The 27,671-nt window shown below is 40.8% G+C and overlaps 1 protein-coding gene across 10 annotated transcripts in view; it reads left to right on the top strand.

The window, feature by feature from the left end:
- DLGAP1 (DLG associated protein 1) overlaps positions 1-27,671 on the top strand; it is a 415,565-nt gene that overhangs the window by 379,038 nt on the left and 8,856 nt on the right. For all 10 annotated transcript variants that reach the window (XM_054059675.1, XM_054059670.1, XM_054059672.1 and 7 more), the window contains 4 exons: positions 6,679-7,052; positions 8,999-9,090; positions 17,862-18,280; positions 26,788-26,879. In XM_054059675.1, the coding sequence (XP_053915650.1) occupies positions 6,679-7,052; positions 8,999-9,090; positions 17,862-18,280; positions 26,788-26,879 (977 nt within the window). The remainder of the gene's footprint in view (positions 1-6,678; positions 7,053-8,998; positions 9,091-17,861; positions 18,281-26,787; positions 26,880-27,671) is intronic.

Genomic DNA, 27,671 nt, shown 5'->3' with positions numbered 1-27,671 from the left:
AAATTTCTTACCATGGTGAGTTTATGACATGCAAGTTCTGAACATAAAACATTTTTAAGTATCCTTTTTTTAAAATCTAAAATTCTAATGTTTCTTGTTTTCCATGAGTGCTCTGAAAGGAGGGAAGCATGAAGAATGTGGAGAAGTACTTAAGTGCACGAAGTATTTGAAAGGTTTGTTAGACATAGTTTAAGCTATAGATCAGTGTTTCCCTGATTTTCTCAGAAAAGAAAGGCGCACAGTTGAAAAGAGATGGCAAATCATTCATATGCTAACTAAAAAAAGCCCATGCTGCTCTGTTGTTTTCCTTTTATCTTTTCCCTCTTCTCCAAGATGCTCCATTGAATGTAGAGGTTGATATTCTGTATGCAGATACCTTCTACCATGACTCTTGTAAAGTAGCTTGAATCTTCAAAGCTCTCAGAGAGCAGCTGTCTGGAACAGACTCACATCATCATCATCATCCCTGCAGATGTTGATGTTGTTTTTCCAGATGCTTTATTGGTAGCCAGAGTTTAAAGGCCAGAATATTCATCCTTCTCCAGTCAGACTGAACTTCAATTTAAGCAACTATTCATGTCATCTGTGGGTATATAACTTCATTGTGTCCCATGGGCCAACGGCCAGGGTTGAAGTAAAGCACCATCTCTGCAGGTGCAGTGCAGTTCAATCTGATGGAGACAGATGCAGGCAGGAAAATGGCAGAAGCAAATGCTACTGTTGTCCCCTCCAGCTGCTCACTCCATGCAAGAAGACGAGGCAGTTCATATGCATTAACTGAAATAAAATCTAGTGTTCCCATGTGGTCATATTCTTACCTATTTTATCTCTGTCTTCAGAAAAGAAAAGGCAAGTCTTTATTGCTTGACACCAGTACAGATCACAGGTTTTAGGAGTACAAGTATTATAAACCACCCTAGCAATGATCCAGTTTGGGTAACAACTTTCAGTTTATGTGAAATCTTTCTTTCCAGACCTTCAGTTGTTTATAGACTTCTTGGCTTTGAGGCCAGATGAGTTGAATTACTTGTGTCCTGTTTACATACTGGTAATTTTTATATAGAGAGAAGTTCAGCTACGGCAATATAGTACGAGAAGTGGGTCTCATAGGAAGGCTACATGCACTGAATTTTGTCTGTGTATCCATAATTTGTGGTGATATCGTACTGATGAACTGCGTTTAGCAGACGCTTTTGGCCATCTCACCTGTTCGCTGTAGATTAATTCAGCTTCCTTGAGATAGCAATTAAACTGCTGACTGGCATCAGCAGCTTGCAGCAAACATGAAAAGAAAAGAAAATCTACTAGAGAAATATGCATCTGTCATCCAGTGACTATGCATATGCAGATTTCCTAACTCAATCTATTTGAGATGCAGTTTTAATGTCACTCCTCCCTTATGTTTCAGGAGGTCCTTTATTGTACCCAGCTAGGAAGCTGAAAGGGCATGCTACTTGCAAATAAAAATGTCCAGATTTATGAAAAGATCCCCAGCACTGGCTTTTAGACCTCAGAGTAGACAGGATACTAAATCTTAACACTGTGGTGGTATTGTGTGCAGTAAAGGTAGTTTAGATACTCTGTATAGACTTATGCAGGATTTTAGTTATGCCTGTTTCTAAATCCAGTGTAGTTTAGGCTTTTGTCAGATAATATATTTGGCCTTGCAGTGGTAGGGGTATGGAAAAAGCATGGCCTTGGCAAAGCCATGAAGATGGCCTGGTACATATATTTCAGTAGTTCTCATTTGGGATAATGACATCCATAGCTCACTCTGGTATATCCCCTTGAGCAGTTTAGAAGTCCTTGTGAAAATCTTTATATCGGTTTCTTAATACTAAATCTCTGCATCTTCAGAAGCTATCTGCTATATGAAAGTATTTTTAATTAAGAAGATGCATGCTTGGTTTTCATAGCAATTTTTTGCCTGTAAAAATAACAATATAGGATCTGAAACCATATTTCCAAGCATTTCCCCCCCAAACCTGAAGAAAGTAAGGAAATAAGTGCATGGTAAAGAGAATAACAGCTCTGTTTGAGTCAAACAAGCCAAATCAAACACTACCTCTCTGTGTGGGGAGCTCAGGGGCTGCAGTTGTGAGGCTCAGATCTGCTTGAATGTGCCTACACACGTGTTTTGTGTTGCAGTTCTGTGAGGTACAAGGGCACTGCTGTTAACACACCTGTTTAACAGACAGTAAATCAGAAGACTGAGGTCTATCTTTATACTATACTTTGATATTTAGTTGAGCACAAGTTGTGTCCTTCGCTGCTCCATTCGAACAGAGGAGTTAGTCCGTGTTTCTCAAGAGAAACACTATTATTTAATTAACTTTAGATTTGCACTTTCATTTATTCTTGTATTTGTTAACCAAGCTTATGCGAGACTGCCAAATTAGAAAGATACTGTGTACGTATCTCATCACTTAAACTGCTCAGAGTGCCGCATGAATTTGATCTTCTCACAAACTTTAATTTGCCTTGGGGTTCTCCTGAGCACCCATTCACCAAGCTAAAGATCTGTGTTTGCGTGCTGATGTTTTTTCCTGAGGGCTCATCTCCCTTCTGAGCGTGTTTGAACAACTGAGTGCTCTTACAATGAAACATTAAAAATCAACCCTTTATTATTATGCAATCTGGGATTATTTTTTTTTTTTATCATTAGACTTCCTTCTGAGCTGGGTGGTTGACACTCCCTGTTCCAAATTCCTGTCCCATGAGCTAGTTGTTTGGAAATACGTGCTAAGAGGACAAACACTATAACTTTTTTTTTTCTCTGACCTGGAGAACATGCTTTTTCACTAGGTATTTGGGATTAAACTGTAACCCAAAGGCAGGCAACAGAGAGAGGATAAGGATCAAAAGGAAGAAGAGAGCATTTCTTGGTAGATTGATACAGCTGGAAAGAGTAGGCCTCATTCAAGGTGCTTTGGGAGTCAGAGGATTCTTGCACATGACTTAACTAGTTTCTGGATTAAAACTTACATATGCCCTAGGACAGGAATGTATACCTGCTCCAGCAGCATGTGTGCTCTGGAAAATCATATGAAAAGCTTCTCTGTATTGCGAAAAACTGAGGATTCATATACACATTTGATGTTCAGAAGGTAATTTCTGATTAACTCCATGCCTAAACAATTTTAATGAAAAACAATGCTTTGACTTGACTCTCCAGTCGGATCAGTTTCCATACAGAACTTTGCTGCTTGATACATGTCCAGGAACATATTTATTAGGTCATTTATACAGCCCTTTAAATTCACTTCCTGATGTGAATTTCTTCACCAAAATGGTTGTCAAGCATTGCAACAGGCTGCCCAGGGAAGTGGGTGAGTCACCATCTCTGGAGATATTTAAAAGACATGTAGACACGATGCTTAGGGACATGGTTTAGTGGTGGACTTGGCAGTGTTAGGTTAATGGTTAGGCTCAACGAGCTTAAAGATCTTTTCCAACCTAAATTATTCTGATTCTATGATTAATCTTAATTTCATGCTCAAAAACCTTTGAAAGTCCCCTGTGTGTGAAGTGAGGATTTCTCCATCTTTTTCACACATCCCATGATTCTGTAATCTTCTCCCTCAGAGTCCTCCTGTCAGGCAGTCCATCTGTCGCAGAACTGTACGGAAGAGCATCTCCTTTGCCTGCAGGGACAGAAAGCAACGTGATGTGCTCTTCCAGCACCGACTGAATGCTCAGGCTCTCTTGGCTGCACAAGAAGAGTGCCAGGGCTTTGTCACTTCTCTTGGAGAGTACTGATTTTGTTATTCAAACAGCTTAGCATTTAAAATACCATAGCCACTTGAAAAGCTGGCAGATCCTTCAGGTTGCCATGTCACAAGTTGCCAGGTTCTTGAAAGTGCCTGGAGGAAAACTCATGCACCAAATCCCTTTTGTTATTGTGCTTCAGCCGTTTGGAGGGCTTAGCCAGCTACGACATTTAGAGCACAGCTGCCTCTGACAGCAGCGGCGGCCCAAGCATTGTTTTGTTGTCGTTTCTGCAGAGGAGCGGCGGGAGCTTACATCATTTCCAGTAATGAAGTGCTTGGGGTTCTTTTATGACTTGCACACTCCACTTCTCCGGAGCTGTACAGTATGTGCTGCATGACTCCAGGAAACTGAGGATTTGTTTTGACTTGCTAAAAGAACGTTTGCTGTTTCTCTTTACAATTTCACCGTATGACTTGTCAATTCTTTCCTTCTTTTAAGAATAACTTCGAATTTAATTAGCTGAGTGCAAACATCTCTCACTGCAGTGTGGATTAGATTCCACATTGAGTACATTTACCAACAGAATGAAAGACATCTTAATAAGGCGTTTCTGTATTCATACTGCTCTGTCCAGAATGCCTGGTAGCTGTTGACAGACATTTGCAATTGACTCTCTTTCTGTAGGGGGATGACCCCGTGATGTGAGGACCAGTCTTATTAAGGCTTAGTTTTATTTTCAAAGGTCTCTCTCCTATCCATAAGTGCTTTCCAAGTATGTTACATTACCATTTCCCTATCTGCTATGTAGGGAAAACGATACTTACATGCCTTGCTGGGTTGTCCTGAAGGTGTTGGCATCTCCCCAGAAGTTCCACAATGACCTTGCCTAGCATATTTTAAATAGTGCCATTTATGCTTTGTTCAATTGCAAAGTAGCAGTGCACACCAACCTCTATCAGACAATTTTGGCACCAGCTTCCTAAAGCATTACCTGGATATACGCATGTGCATGTTCTTTCAGTTCTTCAGGGGTGAATTTCAGTTTGCATTTCCACCACTCAGAGAACGTTCTCCAGATTACGAACCACTGATTCATTTTGGGATTTAAGCAGACAAGCAGCAGCCACCGCAATTCTTCATAAATCCTGGAGTAAATGTTTTGTGCTGCAGCAACAGCAGCTGATTTACCTGTACATGCAGTTGCAACAAGTATATTTTGGCTCTTGGGTCAAAACCAATGAAGAATGGCACAAAAAAAATCACAATCCCCTTTGTGAACTGTCATGCTTTCTGTTAGTTCCAGATACTGGTCTTTTCATAGGCACTTTAAAACACATCTCTATTCACTTCACTGGAGTTAAAATTTGACAAGTTCATTTTTAGCTGTCTTTTCTCTCCACGGTACTGTAGTTTCTGTTTGATTCTTCAGAAGTGAATCATAGTTTCAAAACCCTCACTACCTGAAGTGAAACACTTTTTCCATTAGCATTCAACATGTTTAACATGGGTTCAGACATGTTATCATATTAACTAAGAGTCCTTAAAAAAAATCCTGTGTGATTTCATGCCCTGGAAACACCTTTTATGCTATAACTATTCTTACAGCTATTGGGGGATAGAAGGCATATGGATCTGAGGTAGTCAAATTAATACCATAATGGCTTCTGGCTCGACAAGCACGTACTGTGCAACCAGAGAGCAGAACAGCTGTAGTAGTTACCTTTTATGTGGGTGGCATAGATGTCTGCCAATTAAAATGATCTGATGAATCATTTCTTGCCATATGATTACTGTTAATAAGAACTTATGTTAACATGTTTGCGTCTGAACTTTGTACAGGTTCATGCCTGCATTTATTTTCTTAAAAAATAGAACATATCATGATTGTTTTTTGTTCGAAATTGACTTTCTTTCCTCATTTGAACACATTCCAGGACTTCAGTAATGCAGAGCTGCCAACTGTCCCTTAAAGGACAATGTTTTTATCTCCAGGTAGTGCTTCCTGCATGTAATTTTATATACACAGGCCAATAGTTTTTCACCCTGGAACCTCAAGCAAAGCTCCTAAATGCATATGGCAGCACTTACAAAGAGAGCATGGCCTTCACAATATGAAAAGAGAAGTCCTCATAAACTTTTATTAAAGCCTCTGTTGTTGCAAACATCTATACTTTCACTTTTCTTTAAGTAGTCCCACTGACTAACTGGCTTTAGTCATCATTGACTTCATTATGATAACTCCCTATATGTAAAATCAAGCTTTTTTTTCCAGAATTGATATGTTACATTTATGACAAGAAATTTAGGCATGGCAAAATGTTGTTTTTATTACGTCCTCAGCAGCTTGCAAAGTGTTTCAAAGTATTTAAGAAGCCTGCAACAAGTGAGGTATTTTATACATAAGTCAAAGCACAATGAGTGTTAATAGACTTTGATCTAGGGTGGTTTGGAGATCTCTCTCTGATCAGAAAAAAATGTAGTTGAAAATTCTACATAAGCTTGGTAAATATAGTAGGACAGGGTAGAGAGACAGAAAACAATTGCAATAAAACTGGATGAAGTACACTTTAGCTAGGATAAGTGGTTGGAGACTTATCATCCTTGTGAATCTTGTTTGGAAGCTATGAGCAGAACAAACATTTTGGTGAAAGGACTTGTTCCCACTAGACTTAGAACTGTAGGAGGTATACTGGAGAAAACAATCCTAAGAAGACTGAGGAGGAACTCGGCAAACAGATAATTTCTTTCCCTCTACTGGCAATTCTGCTGCTCACATTAGTAGGAACAGAGTACACTGATAAGCGAGGTATTTCCATGGCACTTATATTGGAGCTTTTGGGGACTCCCTGGCTAACAGCGTCCTCCTTAAGTCTGCTTTGTCCATGCTCCCTGATGCTTTGAGATAATACTTGCATCTGTTTTCCCTGCAGTGTCAATAAATCAAGAATTCTCATATGTTTTTTTCAGTGTCATCCTGCATTACCACCTATAAGAAGACACCACCTCCAGTCCCACCTAGAACTACCACCAAACCATTTATTTCCATCACAGCCCAGAGCAGCACAGAGTCTGCCCAAGATGCATATATGGATGGGCATGGACAGAGGGGAGATATCATCAGTCAGTCTGGACTTAGCAACTCCACAGAGAGCTTGGACAGTATGAAGGCACTAACAGCTGCTATTGAAGCTGCCAATGCACAGATCCACGGCCCTGCAAGTCAGCATGTAGGGAACAATACTGCCACTGTCACCACCACCACAACCATTGCCACCGTTGCAGTAGAAGACAGAAAGAAGGACCACTTCAAGAAAAACAGATGCTTATCTATTGGAATACAGGTACAGTAAAAAACATGGATTATATGTGTGCCATTGTTTTTGGTTCTTACAACTGTTTTACTGTTTGTTGTGCAATGTTTTGTGTATTTTTCTTCTTTTCCTGACAGGTGCCTACAAAGAAATTGCAGCAGCATAATCATTCTGCATGATACCAATGATGTTTTCCTAATTTATCATAAAAACATCAGATGTGGGGATTTGTTTAAGTCTCCTTGCTGCTTATTATTCAGCTCTGTTAAATTACACACATGAGCACTAATCTATGAATCATAACACAGCAGGGGTCAGAAAGGCATGAATTAAATCATTGAAAGGGAATGTGTAAAACAATTATTTACATTACATTATCGCCCCAAAAATATTTTTGTCTAGCCTCACTGAATTAATTGTCACTGCTTATTCATGCATTTCATAATGACTGGTAGCCGCTTGAATGAGGCAGCATTGTTCCTATCTCAGCCTCAAGAGCAGACAGACCTAAGTTCCTTTTGATTTGCTCATGTTAAAGAAAATTACACTTTGTTACCTCTAATGCAAAGAGGCAAGAAAACTAATCCTGCTGAAGTTCAGTCCTATTTACAGAAAGGAGAAGAGCAAACAAACTAGACTAATTTAATCTGGTTTCTTAATTAATCTTTCCCGTTTTCCCCCCCAAAAAAAAAAGAATGTGCATAGGACTCCAACTATCTGCTTGCAGGATTAGTTTTTTCAACAATGTACTTGAACTTACAGTCAACTGAGAATCAACACTGAATTCAGACCGGGTATACATCTTATTTTTAGTCCTCTCTGTAGAGCAGAGCAAGCTGCTTTAGCCAGAAGCATTTCTTGGTTTGCTTCCTCCTCTAATAAATAAACCGAATGTGCATTTGTGATGAACCTGCATGCAGGTCCTCCACATCCCTTAGTCACTCTTAGAACACTACAAGCCTTCACTTTAAATCTGTTGAGCAAACAAGTAAAGCAAAAAAGAAAAACCCTTCCATTAAAAGATTGCTTCTCTGTCAGTTATGGGATTTAAGGCATAATTATCTCCCCAAAAGCCTCAGCATGAGGTAAGTACCCTACTTCACTGAACTCCCCTCCCTCCTTGAGCACTTTTTCTGCATGGGCTGTTAAATTGTCTCTCAACAACAAGTTTATTTACTGGTGAAACAGGTGCTAGCTACAGCTGGAGATTTTGTACACCCAGGGACAGAGTGGATCCATAGGTCACTTCATAATACTGCTGTGGTCCACAAGGTCTGTGTGACAGAATTTTTTTTTCTTGTATGACTAACAATGTTATATATAGCATTGAGAATTAACAGTTACACTGACCGGATCCAGAAGTTTGTGGGTTTGCTCATAGACATATCTGTCGTTAAATTTTAACTTTTTACCATTGGTATAAATCTCACAGAGATGAAAAGGTGGTATGAAGTTCCTGCTTGTGCTCCTAGGGACCAGGTGTTTGTATGATGAAGCAGTAGAAAATGCATCCCAGAGCTGCACCTGCTTTCTTGAAATCTCATCTGTACAGTGCTCTGATTTAGGTCACTAACATTTAAACAAAATAAACAGTTTTGACACGAGTTCACATAGGCATGCCAATACAGACTTAACAGGTAAAATCAAACAAATGGTGGAGCACAGTAAGTAGAGTTAAAACTGCTCAGAGATTTGCTTTGGCAAATCTGAGCACTCATCCTCCATAAAATACTGGATAAACTCTATCTGCATTTTGCAGACCAAATGTGTGCTTTATAGATTAATAAGAATTCTGACTTTTCACTGATAACATCAGAAATGGGCCCTTCACAGATAAACTATCTGACTAGATAAAGGTACTTAAGTACAAGCTCTATGTATGCAGACACTTAGTAGTTATCATGCATAGGAATTGTAAGTAGCTGGGAGACATCTTTCCTAAAATACATTCTAATTAGATGGTTACTTTTTTTAAGGTTGATGGTGCTGAAGAATCCACCAAACCAGGTGAAAATAAAGTGACCAGTAAGTTCCAGTCCATAGGAGTTCAAGTAGAGGAGGAGAAGTGGTGAGTAGAACTTAATGCTGTTTTTCTAAAGTAAATATTTTTAAAAGGCCTAGTTCCTGCACACATGACCATATAAACCTGGGTAACTGTTAGATGACCCAGCAGAAAAGCTGAGTCATAAAATGTAGTTCTTATTTCTCAGAAGGGATCTTTCAGGACCAGTGGAAGAACTGGAAGAAATGTGCCACAAATTTTGACGGTCAATATACTTTTAATAAGACTTTTTTTCTCCAGAAAATCTACCTAAACAGCAGAAGAGGATGCAGCTGCATTATTAGTCTCAGGGTGGCTGCAGCAGGACAGAGCTGATGGGGAAGTTTACCTTGTTTTTCAGCAGAGTAATTTCAGCCACGTGGAGCAGTGCAGCAGCAGAGCCAAACTGATTGCTTTTGCTCAGGTATCTCACCCAGACATCTCTGCATTACAACTGCTCTCCCTTGCAAAAACATTATGAGATTAAAAAGCAAACCCGTAAAACTCGGTTGTCTCTCCAATCTGCAGTGTAACCTGAATTAGGAAACAAAAGAGGCTCCAATTAAAATTTAAAAAATATAGAGTAGTTGTTGTTTTTAAAGGCTATGTTTCTTTTTGATGACAAATTGCAGTTATGTTGCACAGCAGCATAAATCTGCACAGCGCTTTCCAGACACACAAAGTTTCTGAGTGCTTGACCACAACTGTAATCATAATTCCTGCCCCGAACTGGACTCAGTGACTGAAGAAAGCACAGTCACTCCATGAGCAGACAGGCCAGCAAGCACCCACACAAGTCTTTGTCCGGTTTTCACAAGATGCATGGACAAAGCGTTTGGATCCTGGAGCTGTTTTGTTTATAACTGGCTGCGCGAGAAGAGGAAAGTACCTCTTGTCAGTGAAGGAAGAGTTGCCCTTGCAATCTCTCCAGAGAAAACCTGGGTGCAGTAAATCTGAACTGACAAAATTAGGGCCCTCTGCCCTCCTCTGGCCTGCCGGATGTAGTACTAAGTAGAGGAGATGTCCACTTTCACACTGCTTTTTTCCTACGTCTGCTAAAAATACTCAAAAGTAATGTGTTATCTATAACGTTTCAATTCAACCAAATCTCCCCATAAAGTAGCAGAGTACTTTCCTGTGGTTTTAAAAGACCAGAGTGATTTCAGCAAAAAGAAATGTGATTTTGCAATGACCTTGCTAGGCTGTTACCAAGTTCCTCATTAACCTGCTAAAACATCTCTTACTGGCAGACATTTCTTTATGTGTTAGACCTTAGCCCCATTTACCCACAACTCTTCCTACAAGAGATAAATGAACACATTAGAGTAGAGGCTGAAGGACCATTTCCCTTCAGCCTGAGCACAAAGGATGTAAGTACCCCAAAAGCTCAACCCTCCTCCCAGAAAAAAATCCCAGGAAAAAAAAAAAAGAAAAAAAATACCAATAAAGAAATGGCTGTTTATAAATACCTTCCTCCCAAAGTCCTCTTTCTATTGCAATTTTTATTGCTCCAGACAAAAAAGGTAAGATTTGCCTGGGAGGGTCTGGCCTGAGAAAGCAATATTCCTGCACTGCTGACTGATGGCTGTGTTTGGGGAGTTCCTTGCTGATAAAGTTGAGGTTGCTGCTGTTCGGAGCAGACCAGCAAGCAGCAATCTATCATGGACTTTCAGAAGTGAACTGGCTGATAAAGGACAGCCCCTAATCCTCAGAAAATGAGTGCACTCAGGACACAAAGGGCTTATCAGCACGGTTTGGCACTCATATTCCTCCTTTTTTTTTTTAACACAGTGGAGCACAGTGTATTGATTATCTGTTACAGGAATAGAACTGTAAATACAGTGCATTCTTTCCTGCCCGTGCACCATAGCAAATGAATGCTTAAAAAAACATTCCAGGATTCAGAAATGCTAAATAAATATAAAATAAAAAGAGAGAAAAACACAGCAAAGAGGATAAATACAGTAAATTAATCATGTTTCCGTACAAGTCTAAGGTACTAAGTACAGTTATAAAACAACAAAACTCTGCTTAATGCATCAAAAGTCTACCAAAGAAAATTTACACCACTCCTCTTCTTGCTGTTTCCTCCCCCTTTCCTTCACCTCATACGACTGTCATTCTCATGCCAAGGAGTCTTACCTCCTCATGTCCTTTTAAATATTCCTGCTTCTGTGCTTGGACCAAGTAAGCAAAAGATTTTGCCTCCATTTCTCAATCTAAGTAACTCAAAACCACAGCATCTTCAGAAGACAGCTGTATCCCTTCCATCTTCCATCTCGACTCAGACCTTTGATTAGTCCTTCACTCTCTGTAACCTGGGCTTCCTGCCAAGACAAATGACTGAGTCCTCCTCTTCTACTGCTCAAAGGACAAATATGCCTACCTACCACCACCTGACTGTATTACAACTGGATCTACACCACTATTCATCTTAGCCTCAGCCCTTATGCTGCCTGCTCTCAATCTTTTTCTCAATACTGGTTTTTTTTTACCCATTCCTAAGTGCAGCTCTATGATTTCTAGAATAACTCTGTCCAGTCCTCCTCATGGGAAAAAAAATGGTATACTTTTCTTTCAATGGTAACCTCATGGTCTTCCTGGTGCTACTCTCTTATCTCTTACCTCATCTCCCCCAGCATGCTAATAAAACCCCAACCCAAGTGTTCCTCCCCTTTCCTCCCATGACCTTCCTCTTCCAGGGCAATTTTGAAATGTGTATCTACTGAAGCTGATCAGTGCTGCTGAACCAGAAAAGGGGGACTGGAACTGAATGATCTTTAAGGTCCCTTCTGACCCAAACCATTCTATGATCCTATGTTACACGTGTCCTTATTGTACAAGGGGCTCTTAATCCCATAGGTCTGTAATCACTCTTAGTCTCTCTTGCATTTTACTTCACCTGACCCAAGACCTCCTCCTGTTACATCCTCACGCCCAAAATTGTCTTATTCATTATTCCTGGGCATACCATCAACTGGTGACTTTACTTGCTTTGGCATCTCAAGGATTTATGAATGCAGAATTTTATGAATAGTTTCTGAGGTAAGAACACTGCCGTGGGAGACTAAGACTGTAGACATATGGTCCTTCTCCATTTTCTCTGGCTTCTATGGTGTCAGGGAAGCTGCCCCTACCTCTTCATGACGTATGAAGTGTGGTTTACTACATCATATCTCTTGGTGTGTTACAAAGTGAAATGATTTGAAATGGTGGGGGCTAAGATTAAAAGAAAAACAATTCTTCCATCTTCAAGGAAAAAAGCCCCACATCGTTGGCTTTTGTTACTATATAAATCCACATTTTTCTTTTTTTTTTTCCATATAGGTTTTTGGGTTTGGTCACTTACTGTCCTGACAAAAAATACTCAGGTTTTAGTCTCTTCCCTGCACAGTAGGCCAGTCCTACACTCCAACTTAAACATCTTAACTCTTCAGTCTTTAGGACAGGACTTTCAAATCAGTATTGTGGCTAAGCTGAGCTGAGCATATTGTGGTGGAAGGGGCTACATCTGACTGGCAGCCTGTCACCAGTGGTGTCCTCAGGGTTCAATTCTAAAGCCAGTTCTGCTCTATACATTTGTCAATGATCTGGATGCAGGAGCTGAATGCACCATTAGCAAGTTTGCTAATGATACCAAACTGGGAGGTGCTGTTGATTCTCTTGAGTGACAAGAGGCCTTTTAGGGGGATCTATAGATAGATTCAAGCATTGAGCTATGACTAATGAGATGAAATTCAGCAAGTTGAAATGGTGGGTTCTGCATCTGGGATGGAGTAATGCTGAACAGAAGTATAGATTGGGAGAGGAGTGGCTGGAGAGCAGCCCTGCAGAAAGGGATCTGGGGGTGCTGGTCAGTGGCTGGTTCAGTGTGAGTCAGTGGTGTGCCCTGCAGACAGCCAAGAGGATAAACCAAACCCTGGGGTGCATCAAACACAGCATAAACATTTGGTCAAAAGAGGTGATTATCCTGCCGTATTCAGCATGGGTGAGGCCTTGACTTGAGTACTGCGTGCAGTGCTGGGCCACACAGTTTAAGAAGGATGTGAAGAACTTTGAATGCATCCAGAGGAGGGCAACAAAGCTAGTAAAAGGGCTGGAAGGCACGTCTTGTGAGGAGCAGATGCAGACTCTGTGTTTGTCTAGTTTGGAGAGAAGGAGGCTAAGGGGTGACCTCTTTGGTTTCTGTGGCTTCCTGAGGAAGGGAAGTGGAGAGGGAGGTGCTGATCTCCCTGCTATCCAGTGACAGGATATGTTGAAATGGTTCAAAGCTGCATCAGAGGTTTAGAATGGATGTAAGGAAGCATATCTTCACAAGAAAACAGTCCAACTCTGGAACAGGCTTCCTGGAGAAGTGGTCAATGCCTCAAGCTTCTCAGTGTTAAAAAGGCATTTAGACATGCCTTTAATAACATGCTTTAACTTTTGGTCAGCACTGAATTGGTCAGGCAGGTGGACTGGGAGAACATTGTAGGTCCCTTCCAACTGAAATAGTCTTCTCTAACACTGCATAACAGATCAGAGTTTTCCTGCAAAGAATGTGATTAAAAATACAATATGAATGGGAGAAAGGGTAGGCATAGAGCAAAGCACACAAGATTGTGCAGTTTCAATATGTATAGCTGAAGATCCTGCCATTAGAAGACATGGTATCATGTCTCCCAACTCCTCCTGCATTTTGTTTTGTTCTGCTCACAGCAGCTGCAACTTTAGCAGAGAAGACCAAAACCAAAAAAGACTACAGCCAATGGGTAAAGTGAGACAGGCATAATTTTATATAAGTGCCTCTGAGGCTCAACACGTATCAATTCATTTGAAACCTAGATCTTTTCTGGGTTTCAGGGTCTTTTTAGGAAAGAATGAAGTTCTCTGAGTTGACATGTAAACAGACTTAGAAGCAGAGAGTATGATGCTAGCAAGTGACCCTGTTGTTGCTGTTCAAAACACATTGTGCTCTTATTCACCATACTGGTTTATCCAGTCTGAGGCTTTCTGCACCTTAGGCCAGATATCTGCTGCAGTTCTGTGAGGCTGTAATTATTACACCTTGTGCCTGCAGGGCACAACTGATTATGAAGTTGTGCCTGAAAGCAGAGGAAGAAGCAATTCTCTTGTTTTGATGATTACCACCAATGTATTATTTTTTTTTTCAGACCTGTGAATGTTTTGTATATGTAGAAACAGTGAAAACTTAGACATTAGCTTCAGCAGCTCTCCTTTGGTATGGAATTTTAACTGAGAACAAAATGCAAAACACTCATATGGGGCACAAATGTTATTTTGTAAGAGTAAAACATCCTGGAAGTGAGTGAGGAAGCTATGTCAGACACTAAAATTACTATCTATTAGACAGTTTATATAGATGTGCTGGAGGCAGGCAGATAGTGGGTGCCTTCCTGCATTTCCATTTCATTCAATATACATTTCCTTGGGAGTATTTTTTTCACTTCAAACTGATGCTATATTCTATTGCCAAGTTGGGTTTTGTTTGAAGACAGATAGGTTACACAATCCAGTGCCAACAATCTGTCAAGCAAGTCTGTAGTATGCTATTCTACACATAAAACAAAGGTAAAAAATGTAGGTAATTCTATTTTATTTGTTGAGTAGAATCTGGTTTTGGTGGTACTAGCTTATATTGAACCCAGTAAGAGTACACTCCTGAAAGCTTTGAAATGCAGCACTTCCAGCAATACATCATTTTGGCAAGCAGACATGTTTGGGATTTGGTGTACACTGAAAAGCCAGGGTGTTCGGTGAAAATACAAATGTCCATCTGAAACAGAAGGGTATCAGAGTCTAGGGCCCTGGGGAAAGCAGAAGGTGGCTATGATGTCTTGGTAGGGGCATAGAAAAGAACAAGACTGGATTAAGCAATTTACTTTTCTCTTCAGTACCCTGGAGGGTGTGGAAGAGAGTACACAGTGTACTAACGCCTTGGCTTTCATTGAACCTTGACTAAAAAACTGAAAAGAAATCCTGTGTGAGCATGTGCCTGTGTGGGCGCATGTTTGTCTGCATGTGTCTGTGTGCATGTGTGCATGAAAAGTGCCTTGTTATGTTGGTGGCCAAACTAAAGCAATTTTTTATAAACTAGCACAGACTAGACCACAAGATTTTTGTCGTCATGTCAAACTAAAGCTAAAATCTTTCTAAGCATTCATACCAGTCTAACAGCTTTTCTCTGCCAGGAACCAGTAGCAGATACTTAGGAAAAGTATAAAAGAGTATACAATATTATTTTACAAAATTTATACAAAAGGAAAATAATAAAGGGTGTGTATAAAGCACTACTTGTCCCAGTAGACCTTCCCAATTTAGCTGTCTGTTGTTTAGGGACTTCCTAAACCAGATATGACATCTGTGTTATAGCTCTTCCTGGACCTATCTCCTGTGAATTTGATCAGATTCTCTTTGAACCTATTTTTACCTTTGGTTTTCCCAGAATTCGGTGGCAATTTAATTACACGTTATGTGAAGAAGTGCTTCCTTTCTCTAGATTTAAATCTTTAGACCTCTAAGCCTTGCAACTTGCTGCCTTTCTTACCACAGTTCTTGCACTTCGAGAAATGGTGAAACATCATCTGGCTGGGATTTCATAGGTCTCTCACATCCCTCCTCAGCCATCTGTTTTTGAAACCAATAAATGTCTTCCCTCCTATGGAAGCCATGCCATATCTCCAATGATCCTTGTCCTGTCTTTTGAACTTTTGTTGTTGAATCAGTCCGTAGCAAAGTGTTTTGCTCTTCTGGACAAAGGATAAATACAACCAGGTAAAAGAGTTCTGCTCACTCCATATTTTTCAGTTTGCTGGTGCATAGTGTGCAAAACTATAGTGGCATAACCATGACTTTTGCATTGTTTAGGTTTCAAAAGAACTGCAAGCAGCAGGCATTATATTAAAATGTTTGTATTCTAGGCCATTGTAAAAAAATATACAATCTATTATTAAAAGTTTCCAGGGATTAGTGTGGCTGAGGAGTTAATTTGAGCTTTCTTCTGCAGAGGAACTAGCCTTTTTTTTCAATTGAAGAAACTTTCTCAACTTTTATTTAGCTTTGCTCTACTCCTTTCAAAGCCACAGATCAACAGCCACCGATTTCCTCTATCAGCAGGACCTCATAAAGTCCTCTCTGAAGTCTGCTTCACTTCTCCTGAGGTATCTGGATGCATCAGGTATATAGGACATGAAATTCTTCCTCACCATCCTTCCATCTGCTCCCTCCCCAGCTGCAGACTAAATATACTTGACAAAGTTTTGCTGTCAGTTGAATTTATCTAATAGGCTATTTATATAATAGGCTATATGCTCTTCAGTGGATGGAGGAATATAGATGAAAAGAAGTGAAATGGTGCTCAGCATCCATCTTCACTTTCTTCTCAGTATTTTCATTGCTGCTTAAGCTCAAACTAAAAATAGAGCTAGTAAGGGCGAAACAGCCAAAATATCACAGGGAAATAGGTCCTAAGACTGGTTTCAAGAATAGATGGGAGATTGTGAACAAATCAGAAGCAGAGTACCAGGTGCATGAGTGCACAGGCATCCTGTGTTAGTAAGAAGGTGGAGTGTGAATCTGTGTCTATTCTGTTCAAGACTGTGCTAATTCTGAAGCCTAATTATTACTAATTTAAGTAACATCTACATTAATTGTGGTTCTGCCTTCTTCTTTCATCATGGGTCAAGAGAGATCTGTGCTTCACTTGTTTTCTTGTGTTCCTCAGTGCATCAGTTTCTAAAGTTACTCCAACTCTCTGTAATTATTTGCCTGTGGATTTTCCACTCATTCCCTCCAGTTTACTGCTTGTCATATCTGCTCTCAGTACCACCCCCTACCACAGCCTTAAGCATCTCTTACTCTTTATACTTCCCTCTTTTCTTTCTCTATCAGTCTCTTTACTTCAGATGTCTTGGACTGCAGAATTTGGAGTGCTATTTATGTTAAAAAACCCACTCAAACCCAAAGCCCCAGACCTCCTCTCTTGCTTTTACCTCTACTCTCAGGGTTTGCTCACTACCCTCAGAGGTACCTACATAGGGAAACTATGCAAGGCGAAAGGAAGATACCTATGGGTTGCAGCCGTCATGATGAGAGTAAGATAGACAGCAACTGAGCATGCTAGATTTGCTGAAAAAGAAGAGAAGGCTGTTTAGAAACTGAGAGCTGGATGTGAAAAACAATCTGTCTTAACAGTGGGAATAAGTGCTAAAACTGTGAGAAATGGCAGTGGGATTTACAGAAGTAGTGAACTAGCAGGTATGTGACTATGAAGGGCAGTTACGAAGAAGCAATACAAAATGCTTATCTGGATTAAAAATACTTATCTTCTTTATAAATTGAATATGTAACTTTACATAGATAGCGGACTGCTTGGTATTAATATCTTATCAATCTCACATCTATGATTTTTAAACGCAGCTTGTGAGTTTGGGTGTGCAACTTCAAAGCAGTGTGAGTTTTAAAAGTTGAAAGATAAGTCACTTCTTAAAGTTGTGCCCTTTAAACTTTTCATTAATTGGTAACCTAAAATTCTGAGCTACTGGCAGTCTTAGCTGTCTCTTGGGCTAGCCTCTGGCTTTGTTAAACCACTCAACAATTAGGGGTGCTTGCCTCAGTAAACAGAGAGGTGTTTGTTTGTTGGCTTGCAATGAGAAGTTTATGCTAATCATCTCAAGAAAAAACACCCTGAGAGCTGTGACTGTCTGTCTTAGGAGGAGTGGCAGAATCTTAGTAAGTCCTTTCTTATCGAGTTACCTAGAAAAAGCTTTCTAAACATTTTATGTTTCTGATTTCCAAAGCTTTCGCAGGTTTACAAGATCTAATAGTGTAACAACAGCCGTGCAAGCAGACCTGGATTTTCATGAGAACTTTGAAATAATCGACCCCCAAGAGGACAATACGTGTTCTGGACAAATGTCAAGACAATTTTCCCGAGATGCAAGCACCTCTACCGTTAGCATACAAGGGTCAGGAAACCATTACCATGCATGTGCTGTGGATGATGACTTTGATACAGATTTTGATCCATCCATTTTACCTCCTCCTGACCCCTGGATTGACTCTATCACGGAAGATCCTCTGGAAGCTGTTCAAAGGTCGGTGTGCCCACGAGATGGCCACTGGTTTCTGAAGCTACTTCAAGCAGAGAGAGATCGTATGGAGGGCTGGTGCCAACAGATGGAGAGAGAAGAACGGGAAAACAACTTACCTGAGGATAGTAAGTAGCTGTATACAATAATATTGCAACCACAAAAAAGTATTTAATATAAGTCAAGTGAATTCTGTATTGTGCCCTGTCTTATTTAGCTAATGAAGCTATCATCATGATTCTCAAATGACTTTATGTGTGTATATAATAATCTTTATTGAAGTTGATGGGGAATGCAAATGCTCAGCACTTCAGAAACTCCAGAGGTATTAGCTTTTGGAGTTGCATAGTTCAATGGATAATTAGGAGATCATGGTTAGGGATCTTGTAGTATTAATGTTTCTTAACTCTTCCATTTGAAATAATTTCTCATAGCCTTAGAATAAAATTGGACAGATTCTTGTTCCTTTTCATTAAATTCATATTTTAGCTGCCTTTGTAGATTGTGATTGACACCAAAGTCTTTGGATACTTCCCCTAAGTGAAAGGAATTTCAGTCATGCTTCGAAGTTGTTGTCCCTCTCTTCCCTTCTCAAGTCTCACCTCATCTCCTTTGCAGTTCTCATTCCTCTTTAATCTTCCTGGTAAAATAAGCTCTCCATATTCCATGATAAAACACATACACATGCAAACTACACCTCAGTTGTCACTGCTGCCAGAAGTATTACCCCACCTGTAAGGTAATGGTACTTCAGCTCCAGGATTGCTTCTTCCAAATATCTAGTCCTTTCTCTCAAGAAGGAAAGAGCTAGCATTCTTTTGAGAAGTGAAAGTTTTGATTTATGGAATAAAGGGAATTAACACTCGCAAAAAATATCTTTTTTAAGAAAGATAGAAAGCTTAGCAATGCATAAGCTCTTTCGGCTGATATTTTCCATTTAACCCAATGAAAGAAATAACCACAGAGAAGTTTGATCTAGATAGTTAAAGTTAGACACTATTGTAAGCTACTGGAAATAGACTTCCAATGGAAAGTGCGATAACCTTAACACTAACATATGATCAGGTTTTCTGTTTCTACAAATTTTTTTTGTTACATAATAGGCTACCAATTTCTTCTGAGGGAAAAATACTGAAGGACTAGCATTCAAAGCAGATCCAGATTCCCCAAGTTTTAGATTATTCAAAACTCATTTTTAATTTTCATCATCGGTACATTCAAAAATCTCTTTGAACATGTGTCAGTATACAAAGGTTTGCTTTTGTTAGCATGCAAGAAATAAACCCCATGAAGCAAGGTATTTTTAATTGAAAAAGAAGTGTGAGCACATAACAAACAGGAATTACACAATATTTCTATGTCCAAGCCACAGAACACACTTGCTTTCTCTTTGCCACAACTACTTAAATTGAATATTAGGAAGAAATTTTCTACAATGAGCATGATGAGATGCTAGAACAGGTTGCCCAGAGAAGTTGTGGATGCCCCATCCATGGAAATGCTGAAGGCCAGGTTGGATAGGGCTTTGAGCAATCTGGTCTACAGGAAGGTGTCCCCGCTTACAGCAGGGAGTTAGACTAGAGGATCTTTAAGAGTCCCTTCCAGCCCAAACCATTCTGAGATTCTGTGAATCTATAAACTGATAATAATGAAAAAAAATCTACAAATATTTTATTTATGCTTCAAAGTAGTTATCCACCTTGGGAAAAGAAAATTAAGTGTATTTTACAAGGTTGATACATACAAAGCTTATATATCCGTATGCAGAATTTTCTCTCAATGTCTTGGTGTCTTTGATATATGATAGCTTTAAAGGTCCCTTCTTTGAGCAATCAGTGGAAAAAATCAGTTAAGGGGAAGATAAAGGAGTAGTTAGTCTGGTTATTCCCATTGCCTCCGTACAGAGCACATGGCATGTGTCCCATGGATTATTCCTCCTCTTTGTTTTTCTGGCTGGTGCTTCTCATGATCACCTGAAAAGGGAGGTGGAAAGGGGTCGCCCATGTTTTGGGCTCACTGGTAAGGTACGGATTTCAGTGGGACGCTGTCAGCCACTCAGGCACGTGGCAGCTGCCTCCCGCAGAGGCTGCACAGGGCTTTCCACTGCCGCTCAACATGCCCCACTCTACCTGGTGCCAAAATAGAGCATATGGTCAGGGCCACGCAGCCCACTCAGCAGAACCAGAAACAAAAGCCTGGCTGTTACAAGAAACCCTGCCCCAAAATGCAGCTTTTTCATACTCTTATAAACTTCAAAGAGAGGGACAAAAGGAGCGTAAGAGGTGTGTTTGCTTTGGTTTTCCTAATGAAATATAACCAGAGCAGGGAACACATCCTTTGTTTTCAACCTGACATCCCCAGCATGTGTTTGGCCAGATAACAAAATAACGAGAACTTGTGATGAGCGAGGTTTTCTCAATGCCATGGCAGCTGACAGAGGGCTCGTCCCCCCGGCGCTCTGCGTAAAACGATCCGTGCTTCCTCCAGACAATGTGGCCCTTGTGTGAAACAGCTGTCTCAGGGAGACGGCTCGCTGCTGTTTGACAGTAGCTTGTATGTTACATAGATACGTTGGGTATTATCTAGCTGGGAATGAATCTACCAGATGGGATTGAATGTGTCTAGCTGGGAAATGGAGTCTTCTGTTGTGTATAAAAACAAGCTGTGGTTCAGTGGCTGCACGATGAAATGCCAATATAGAGAGAAATGTGGCTCCCCTTCCACCATGAATTATTTATTGTATAGTATATTTTGGTTTTATTGGAAATCATTTTCTGATATAGCCGCAGTGTGCGTAACAGGCAGATGAATACCACTCACTCTTTAAGCTAAAATACTTGACATGCTTTCTGTGTACTTTGCTGTTACAAGGACGTTAGCTCCAAATTCTAGGGCTCTCATAAAAGAAAAAAAGATGTTAGAGATGTGAGGCTAAACACATTGTGAGAATTGTTTGATGCTTTGGATCAGGCCTCAAGTGAAATCAATTGTTCATCTTTTTGTTTTGTTTTGTTTTCTCCTCAACCCCCTGCTCTCTCCTCCTACCTCTCACCTGCAAAATTTCACAAAGTTGTAGAATTAGCAGCAACAGGCGTGGCTCCTCCTGCAGCACTATTATCAAGCAGATTCTGGCCTCTTTTTTCACAGCAGTGGTGTGAACACAGCAACATACACCTATCACCTTGGCTGGCTTTTGCTGGATTTTTTGCTGGTGTTTTTATTTCTCATGGGGCGTTAACCTTTCTGGGAGAACCAAAGGGCTTCATTTTGCCCCTGTTCAGAAATGTTTCTCTTTTGCATGGAGTTGTAATGTGAAGATAACCATCAGAAGCCAACAGTGGGCCTGATTCACCACAAGTCAGGTGTAATGTGGGTTTAGTGGTGAGACAAGTCAGGCCAGTGAAGTAAAAACTAAAGCAGAAAACCAAGGCTTTGACAAGACATGCCATTTTAACTGCCTTGCCCTGCGTATTATGCTCCTCTGGGCTAGTCTGCGAACAAAGGTTGACCTCCAGTCTGCAGTAACCTGTTAGGGCCAGAGTCTCTGCAAATTCAGGCACTTCTGGCAAATTATGCAATGTTTGCACACTTTCTGCTCTTTTGGTTTGTTTTGGTTGTTTCAAAGGAAAACTTGAAGAGTGAAGTCTACGCATAACAGATGAAAATTGAGGAAAAGATCTGCTTTTTGTAACAGTTGTGCACAGCAAAAGTAAAGGAGACCCTTGAGTTTACACTCAGCCACAAGCAAGGAAAACCATTTTCCAGCTCTTTGCAGGGCTTCCATAACCAAGCCCTCCTGATCCCTGCCACTCAGAAGAGCAAGGCAGCCTTGGCCCCGTCTCACAGTGGGCTGATGGAGCCTGGGAAGGGGCAGTCAGAAGCCTGACAGGTGGCCAAGTCCTGCTGGAATCCCCCTGGCTGCATGTCTCGGGCTGTCTGCCCGACTCGTCCTGTTCTTGTTCTGGTTTTCTTTTCTCATCAGAAGGGACTTCTCCCTCTGTGAAGATTTATCCAAAAAAAGCCAGCTCCAGGCTGGAAGCCGTGCCAGTGTCCAAAGGCTAGCAATGAAAGAAGAGGAATCCACAAGCAACAGAACAATATACATGTGGGGGAAAAAAACACGAAGTGTGCTAATAAAAGCCGAGTAAGTCAGAGAGCACATGGGAACTGCTTTAGTCCCAGTGAACAGCATTTACTCATGCAGACAGCCCTATTAATTTCAATTAGATCACTCCTATAAGTAAATATGACTCAAAGCAAGGACTGCCCCTTCCACAGCTTGTTCCATTTGGCTGTTTCTCTTTAGTAGCCGAGCTTAAGACCTGAGCAGTAGCTTTAACTTTGAATTTCCTGGCCTTTGTCATGCTTGGCGTTATTTAAATGTAGGTCTGTCAACATGAATAGGCTAAAATGCTGGTCCATCCTGGCTTGGAAATGGATTGTGACAGCTCTATGGCAGGATTGCTTCATATGCACAGCGCCCAGCCAACATCTGCAACGCAAATGTCAGGCTCTGTCCCTGTAATTTCTGCTGTTGTTCCTGCCACTTGCTCCCGGGGCAATGAACAAGCCGCTGGTTTTCTATTCCCTAGCTTGCACCCTATCTACCAACCAGATGTTTTCACATTAAGGGCATTTGATAGTCACAGTCCAAAGTACCTCCTTTGCCACTTGTTGGACCCTCAGGCTTGTCAAGGTTGAAATGCAAATGGATAGGTTGGTGTTTTAAGGCCAAATAACGCTGATGCTCCTCCAAAAATCCTATGGCTTCTATGTGATGGCTTTTCACATCACTTCCGGTGTTTGTTGTTGATATTTTCTTATATTTTGCATATCTATCCTAGCATAACAGTATGTGACCTCTAGTCAAGAACAATAATAGTGGGGAGGCACTCCACAATAGCTGATTTATATCAAAATCGCTATACGGAAGCAGTTCTTCCTGAATAGACACAACTGTCTGTTTCTTAAAGGTCATCACCAGAGAGAACCGGATTTGCAAGGAAGAGAGGTCAAAGCAAGGAGGAGTGAGGGGGGGGAAAAAAAAAAAAAAAGGGAAATATTCAAACTATAAAAACAAAACATTGCAGTAGACATGCTTCTCCGCCTGGGGAAGAGGGTGACAGCAAAGCATATGATGGATGTTGATAATGTTGCTTAATGCATTACTGGAAGGCATTCAGATCCAACAGTGCTGAGTGTGCTGTATGACCTTGTATGGAATCGAAAGCAGACATGAATAATATTACATAGGTGTTTAAGTCCATTATGTTTGCATTTTGATGGGTCAGTATTTTTTGGGTTTGCTTGGTTTTATACTTTTTTTTTCATCCTATTAGCTGAACATATCCATTTGAATTTTTATGTTTTCCTCCTATAGCCCATCTCCCTTGCTGTTAAAGATTTCTCTAATTCTTTTTTTATGTTATCTTGAACATTATCTTTGCAATTCAAGTTATTTTGTTGGTATTTGGCTTCAAATCTCACAGGATTTTTTCCTCAGAAAGTATCAATCTGTTTTTACTTTTTGGTTTCTTACTACACTCTGGCCTTTCTCTTTGGGACCAGGTTTTGACTGAGTAAGCAAAACGAGCACTCTGCCTTGGAACGCTAAAAGCAATGTACATTTGGACACAAAACTATTGATAAGGCTTTATGCCTTCTGGAGAGATTCCTTTCAGTCTTCGGCATGCTCTGTCTTCCCTCCTCCCTCCCCTAACTTCCGTGACGGAGTTGGTTGTTCACCAGTTGCGCATTAACAGACCACTTGCTTTGGAGGAGAGGAATCAGTGACACTTGACTAGATACAGCCGTGGATACAGCAGAAGTGGCAACAATAGAGAACAACATCAGCATGCATCCCACAGTCAGCTGGGATGATGGCTTTTAGGCAAATAGCCAGTCGCTAGGCAGCCAAGGACAAGGACTTCCTTTTCCCTCTGCTGAGCTCTCTGAATAATAAGCTCCTCTTCCCTCAAAGAAAGGGGCACATTCCCATCCATCACCAACAAGGTGTATTTACATTTCTTCATGCTTGGGATGCAATTTCCGACCCGGGTGTTGCAGGTTTCCAGGAAGAGTCTGCCTTGTCTTCTTTTGTCCCGAGAAGTCGAGAGACCGTTTTTTCTCCTCTTCTCAAGTCTTGGGAAGCGTCAGTGGCTGAGCTCCAGATGAGGCAGCTGTTCCCAAATATACTCAGTGGGAAGAGTTTTCATAACAATGGGAACCACATGAAAGCTCCCGGAGTAGCTCCTCCTACTATTGAAGAGTCCTTTCAGTTGAGTGGTTTGCATATTGGGTTGCATAAATGACTAGACACACCAAGGGGTCCATTTTCAGCACTGTGCGCATAGAATTAGACACGCAAGCCTTGCTAACAATAATGAGAGTTGTGTGCAAAACTCCCTGCGCAATATGCTGAAAATATTCTACTTAGTGAATCTTCCAGCTCACAGTTATTTCCTGGCAGTGCTGAGTTCAGTTCTGGGAACAAAATGATAGTCTGGGCTGTGTGTGTGTTCACAAAGCTCTCTCCTACAGTTTCTGAAAAAAATGTGAAAAAACTCTGTCTTCACCCTCCTTTTTTTTTTTCCTTTCCTTTTTATGTCTGAAGTATAAATGAACTCCACATCCCACTTTTCCGTCAGCAGCCTTATGGAGCGAGCTTTAAGGCTGCTGAAGGAAAAGCCTCTTGCCTTGGAGGAGCAGAACACAGATTTCATACTACTGGGTGTCTGGTTTCAGTTCGTCATGAGTGTTCATGCCAGCTTGCTTAGCATGTGGCTACACAAGTGAATCACATGGAGGGGTCTTTCTCTCACCAAACACTGCATGTTCTGGTCATAAGGAACTGACATGCACATGCCTGTCACAGGACCATGTCGTCAGAAGGGGTTATAGCAAAATTGCATTTGTTTGTGTGTTTTTCATTGTGATAAGTCAAAATTCTTCATGGTATTTTCCCAGTGGAGCTCTGCTAACATTATGTTAGGTTTTATACAAAAAGTGACCATGCCCAAGAGATGGTACAGAGGGTGGCAGCTTAGGACTACAATCTGTTCTAGGCTCTGCCAACAGTTCACCCACTTTGAGCGAGACACTTCATCTCTTTGGTTTTTGTGTCCCTCACTCACCTGCCTCGTGTATCAAGATGGTAAATTTGGCATGGAGAGGTTGCTGTTTTTATATGAGGAGTAGGACAATGCAAATATCTAGAAGCAGAAATGAGAGTAAAAATAGTGACATGGTGTCTGCCATTCTTGTTTTTCACTAATGAAGTAGTAAATATTTTTTTTTATTAAATGTAATCAAATTTTAAAAAATATTTAACCAGAGATTTGGGGAAGAATAAATTTCTTCAGCCGAGATGAAAAATTAATGATGGCACCAGATACATCCATGATGCCAACCTGTTTATTTAAAGATAGTGTATAACTTATGAGTTGTGAGAATTTTTATCCTGAGCACTGAAGTTTCAAACAAACTGATAGCTGCTTTCTTGCTCACAGCACCAATTTTCTTTCAATCAGCAGTCCCCAAAATCACACTCTCTTTTCTGGATTCACTGTCCTGCTGCTGGCTGTGGCCATGTCTGTCTTTCTGCTCTGTTTCTACATGCTTGCTTATTTTTTTAACACGGGCCCATACACACACAGTCCCCCTCAACCAGAACTCAGCAAAGCCCTAAGGAAGTGTGGTTCTCTGAATGCACCAATGTGTGCCTTAGGGTAGCACATTCCCAACTGCCTCTCGCAGCAGTAAAACCCAACAGTTTCAGTGAGGTTGAATGCAGCCAAAACCATATGAGGTCCTATTTTATTCAGAGGCATTTACTACAGTCTGTCTTCTGGTTCACTGCAGTCCTTCAAGCATTCAGCCAGTCCAAAGAGGTCTTAACTACCCATCTGTCTGTATAAAGGAGGCCCCGGACAGTGCACAAGCTGGGCTACTCTTTAATGTTCCTCTCCATGTTGCCAGTAAGGAGGAGAGGCCAGGGTGTGATTGCTCCCTGAAGTGTGCCTGAGCATCTGAGTTCAAAGGCAGAAGCCACTTAAGATTGTGCTTATGGAAAATACTCAGAGGGTCCAAATGAGATTCATCAGCGTGCACTAAAATCACCATTCCCTTTCTGGGGCTCAGATTAACCAACACTCAGCTAAACCTGGAAACAAGGTGCTGAGTTGCTAAGCAAGCTGGCAGAAATGCTGGTAGACACAGTGTTTTCCAAATAGTGTAGATGGCATCACAGTGTTTGAGAGCCATGTGTTCTAGCACTGGGATCTGGGATTGTATTCAAAGCCTGAGCCTGAGTCACAGTGATGACAAGAGGTGCAATTTCTCGTGAGCTTTCTGTACAGGTTGCAAAAGCTTTTGATTAGTCACGTTTATACTGCCATGGAATTGCTCTTTGCTGGTTACAGCTGGGGGAATGAGAATATGCTGCAACAACAGACTGGTGTGTTTGCCTAGTGTAGCTCTGGTCTCAGATTTATCAGTTTCTCTCAAATCCATGACTGAAAGATAACATTCTTTTTGAAAGCCAGAGCTGACCACTGCACAGCTTTCTCTCTTCTTGTAGGTTTTTAGTTGCCTGCGGCAAAGAAAGCATTGTGACTTATGTTTCTTTTTCTCTCAGTTCTAGGGAAAATTCGAACTGCGGTGGGCAGTGCCCAGCTTCTCATGGCCCAGAAATTTTACCAGTTCAGAGAACTTTGTGAAGAAAACCTGGTATGTAACTTTTCTGCTACACACTGTTGTGTGCTTTTTACTAATCCTGTGAATAATCGTACCTAAACTAGACAGATTTTCTGACAAACAGGGTAGTTTTTCCAGTAAAGACCTTGATATGAATTTGGAAGTAACCCTATAAAACTTGGCAGAGTCACCATGAGTTTCACAATACCTTGCGAACCTTAAAATAAAAACAGGCAAAAAGCTTTGGATGAACTCTAGCAGAGGTTCTGCCACTGACATAAGAGGAACAAGGATCTGTCCTTTGTTTTGACCTCTGAGTTCTGTTTGCGTGATCATAGAGAAGTGAGGGTGCCTCCTGAGGGTCTTTCAAGGTGGACCAGAAATCTCGTGAATGGGGCTTTCCCACATAATCCAAATGCTGCCTGTATTCAGCAAGATAGAAATACCAGGAAAAATTGGTGCTTCATGTTCCATAATCCCAGCAGCAAAAGAGAGAATGTCATTTTCCAGATTGCTAAAAGGGCAAAGAGAAAAATCTCCAGTATGTAACCATTATTATTATTGTATGTAATTGGTATGTTCTACCACTATTTTTATTTGCTTTTTTTATTCTGTTCACAGTAGTAAAATCAGAATTATATTCCTCTGCCGTGCAGAGCAGATACAACACATTTAATTCCCAGTTTTGGCATATATTCCTAGAAGCCTATGTGTGTGGACATAACATTATGCTCTATCAGCATAGAATAGGGAAAGAAAGGCAAACTGTCTTATTCACTGGAGTGGGGTGACCATCTTCCACTTCAGTTAATGAACCTCTGAAAA

The sequence above is a fragment of the Cuculus canorus genome, chromosome 2 (genome assembly GCF_017976375.1).
Source record: "Cuculus canorus isolate bCucCan1 chromosome 2, bCucCan1.pri, whole genome shotgun sequence".
In the NCBI taxonomy this organism is placed as follows: domain Eukaryota; kingdom Metazoa; phylum Chordata; class Aves; order Cuculiformes; family Cuculidae; genus Cuculus; species Cuculus canorus.
Note: the sequence above shows the minus strand (reverse complement) of the source record. Positions and strands in the feature narration are given on the sequence as shown.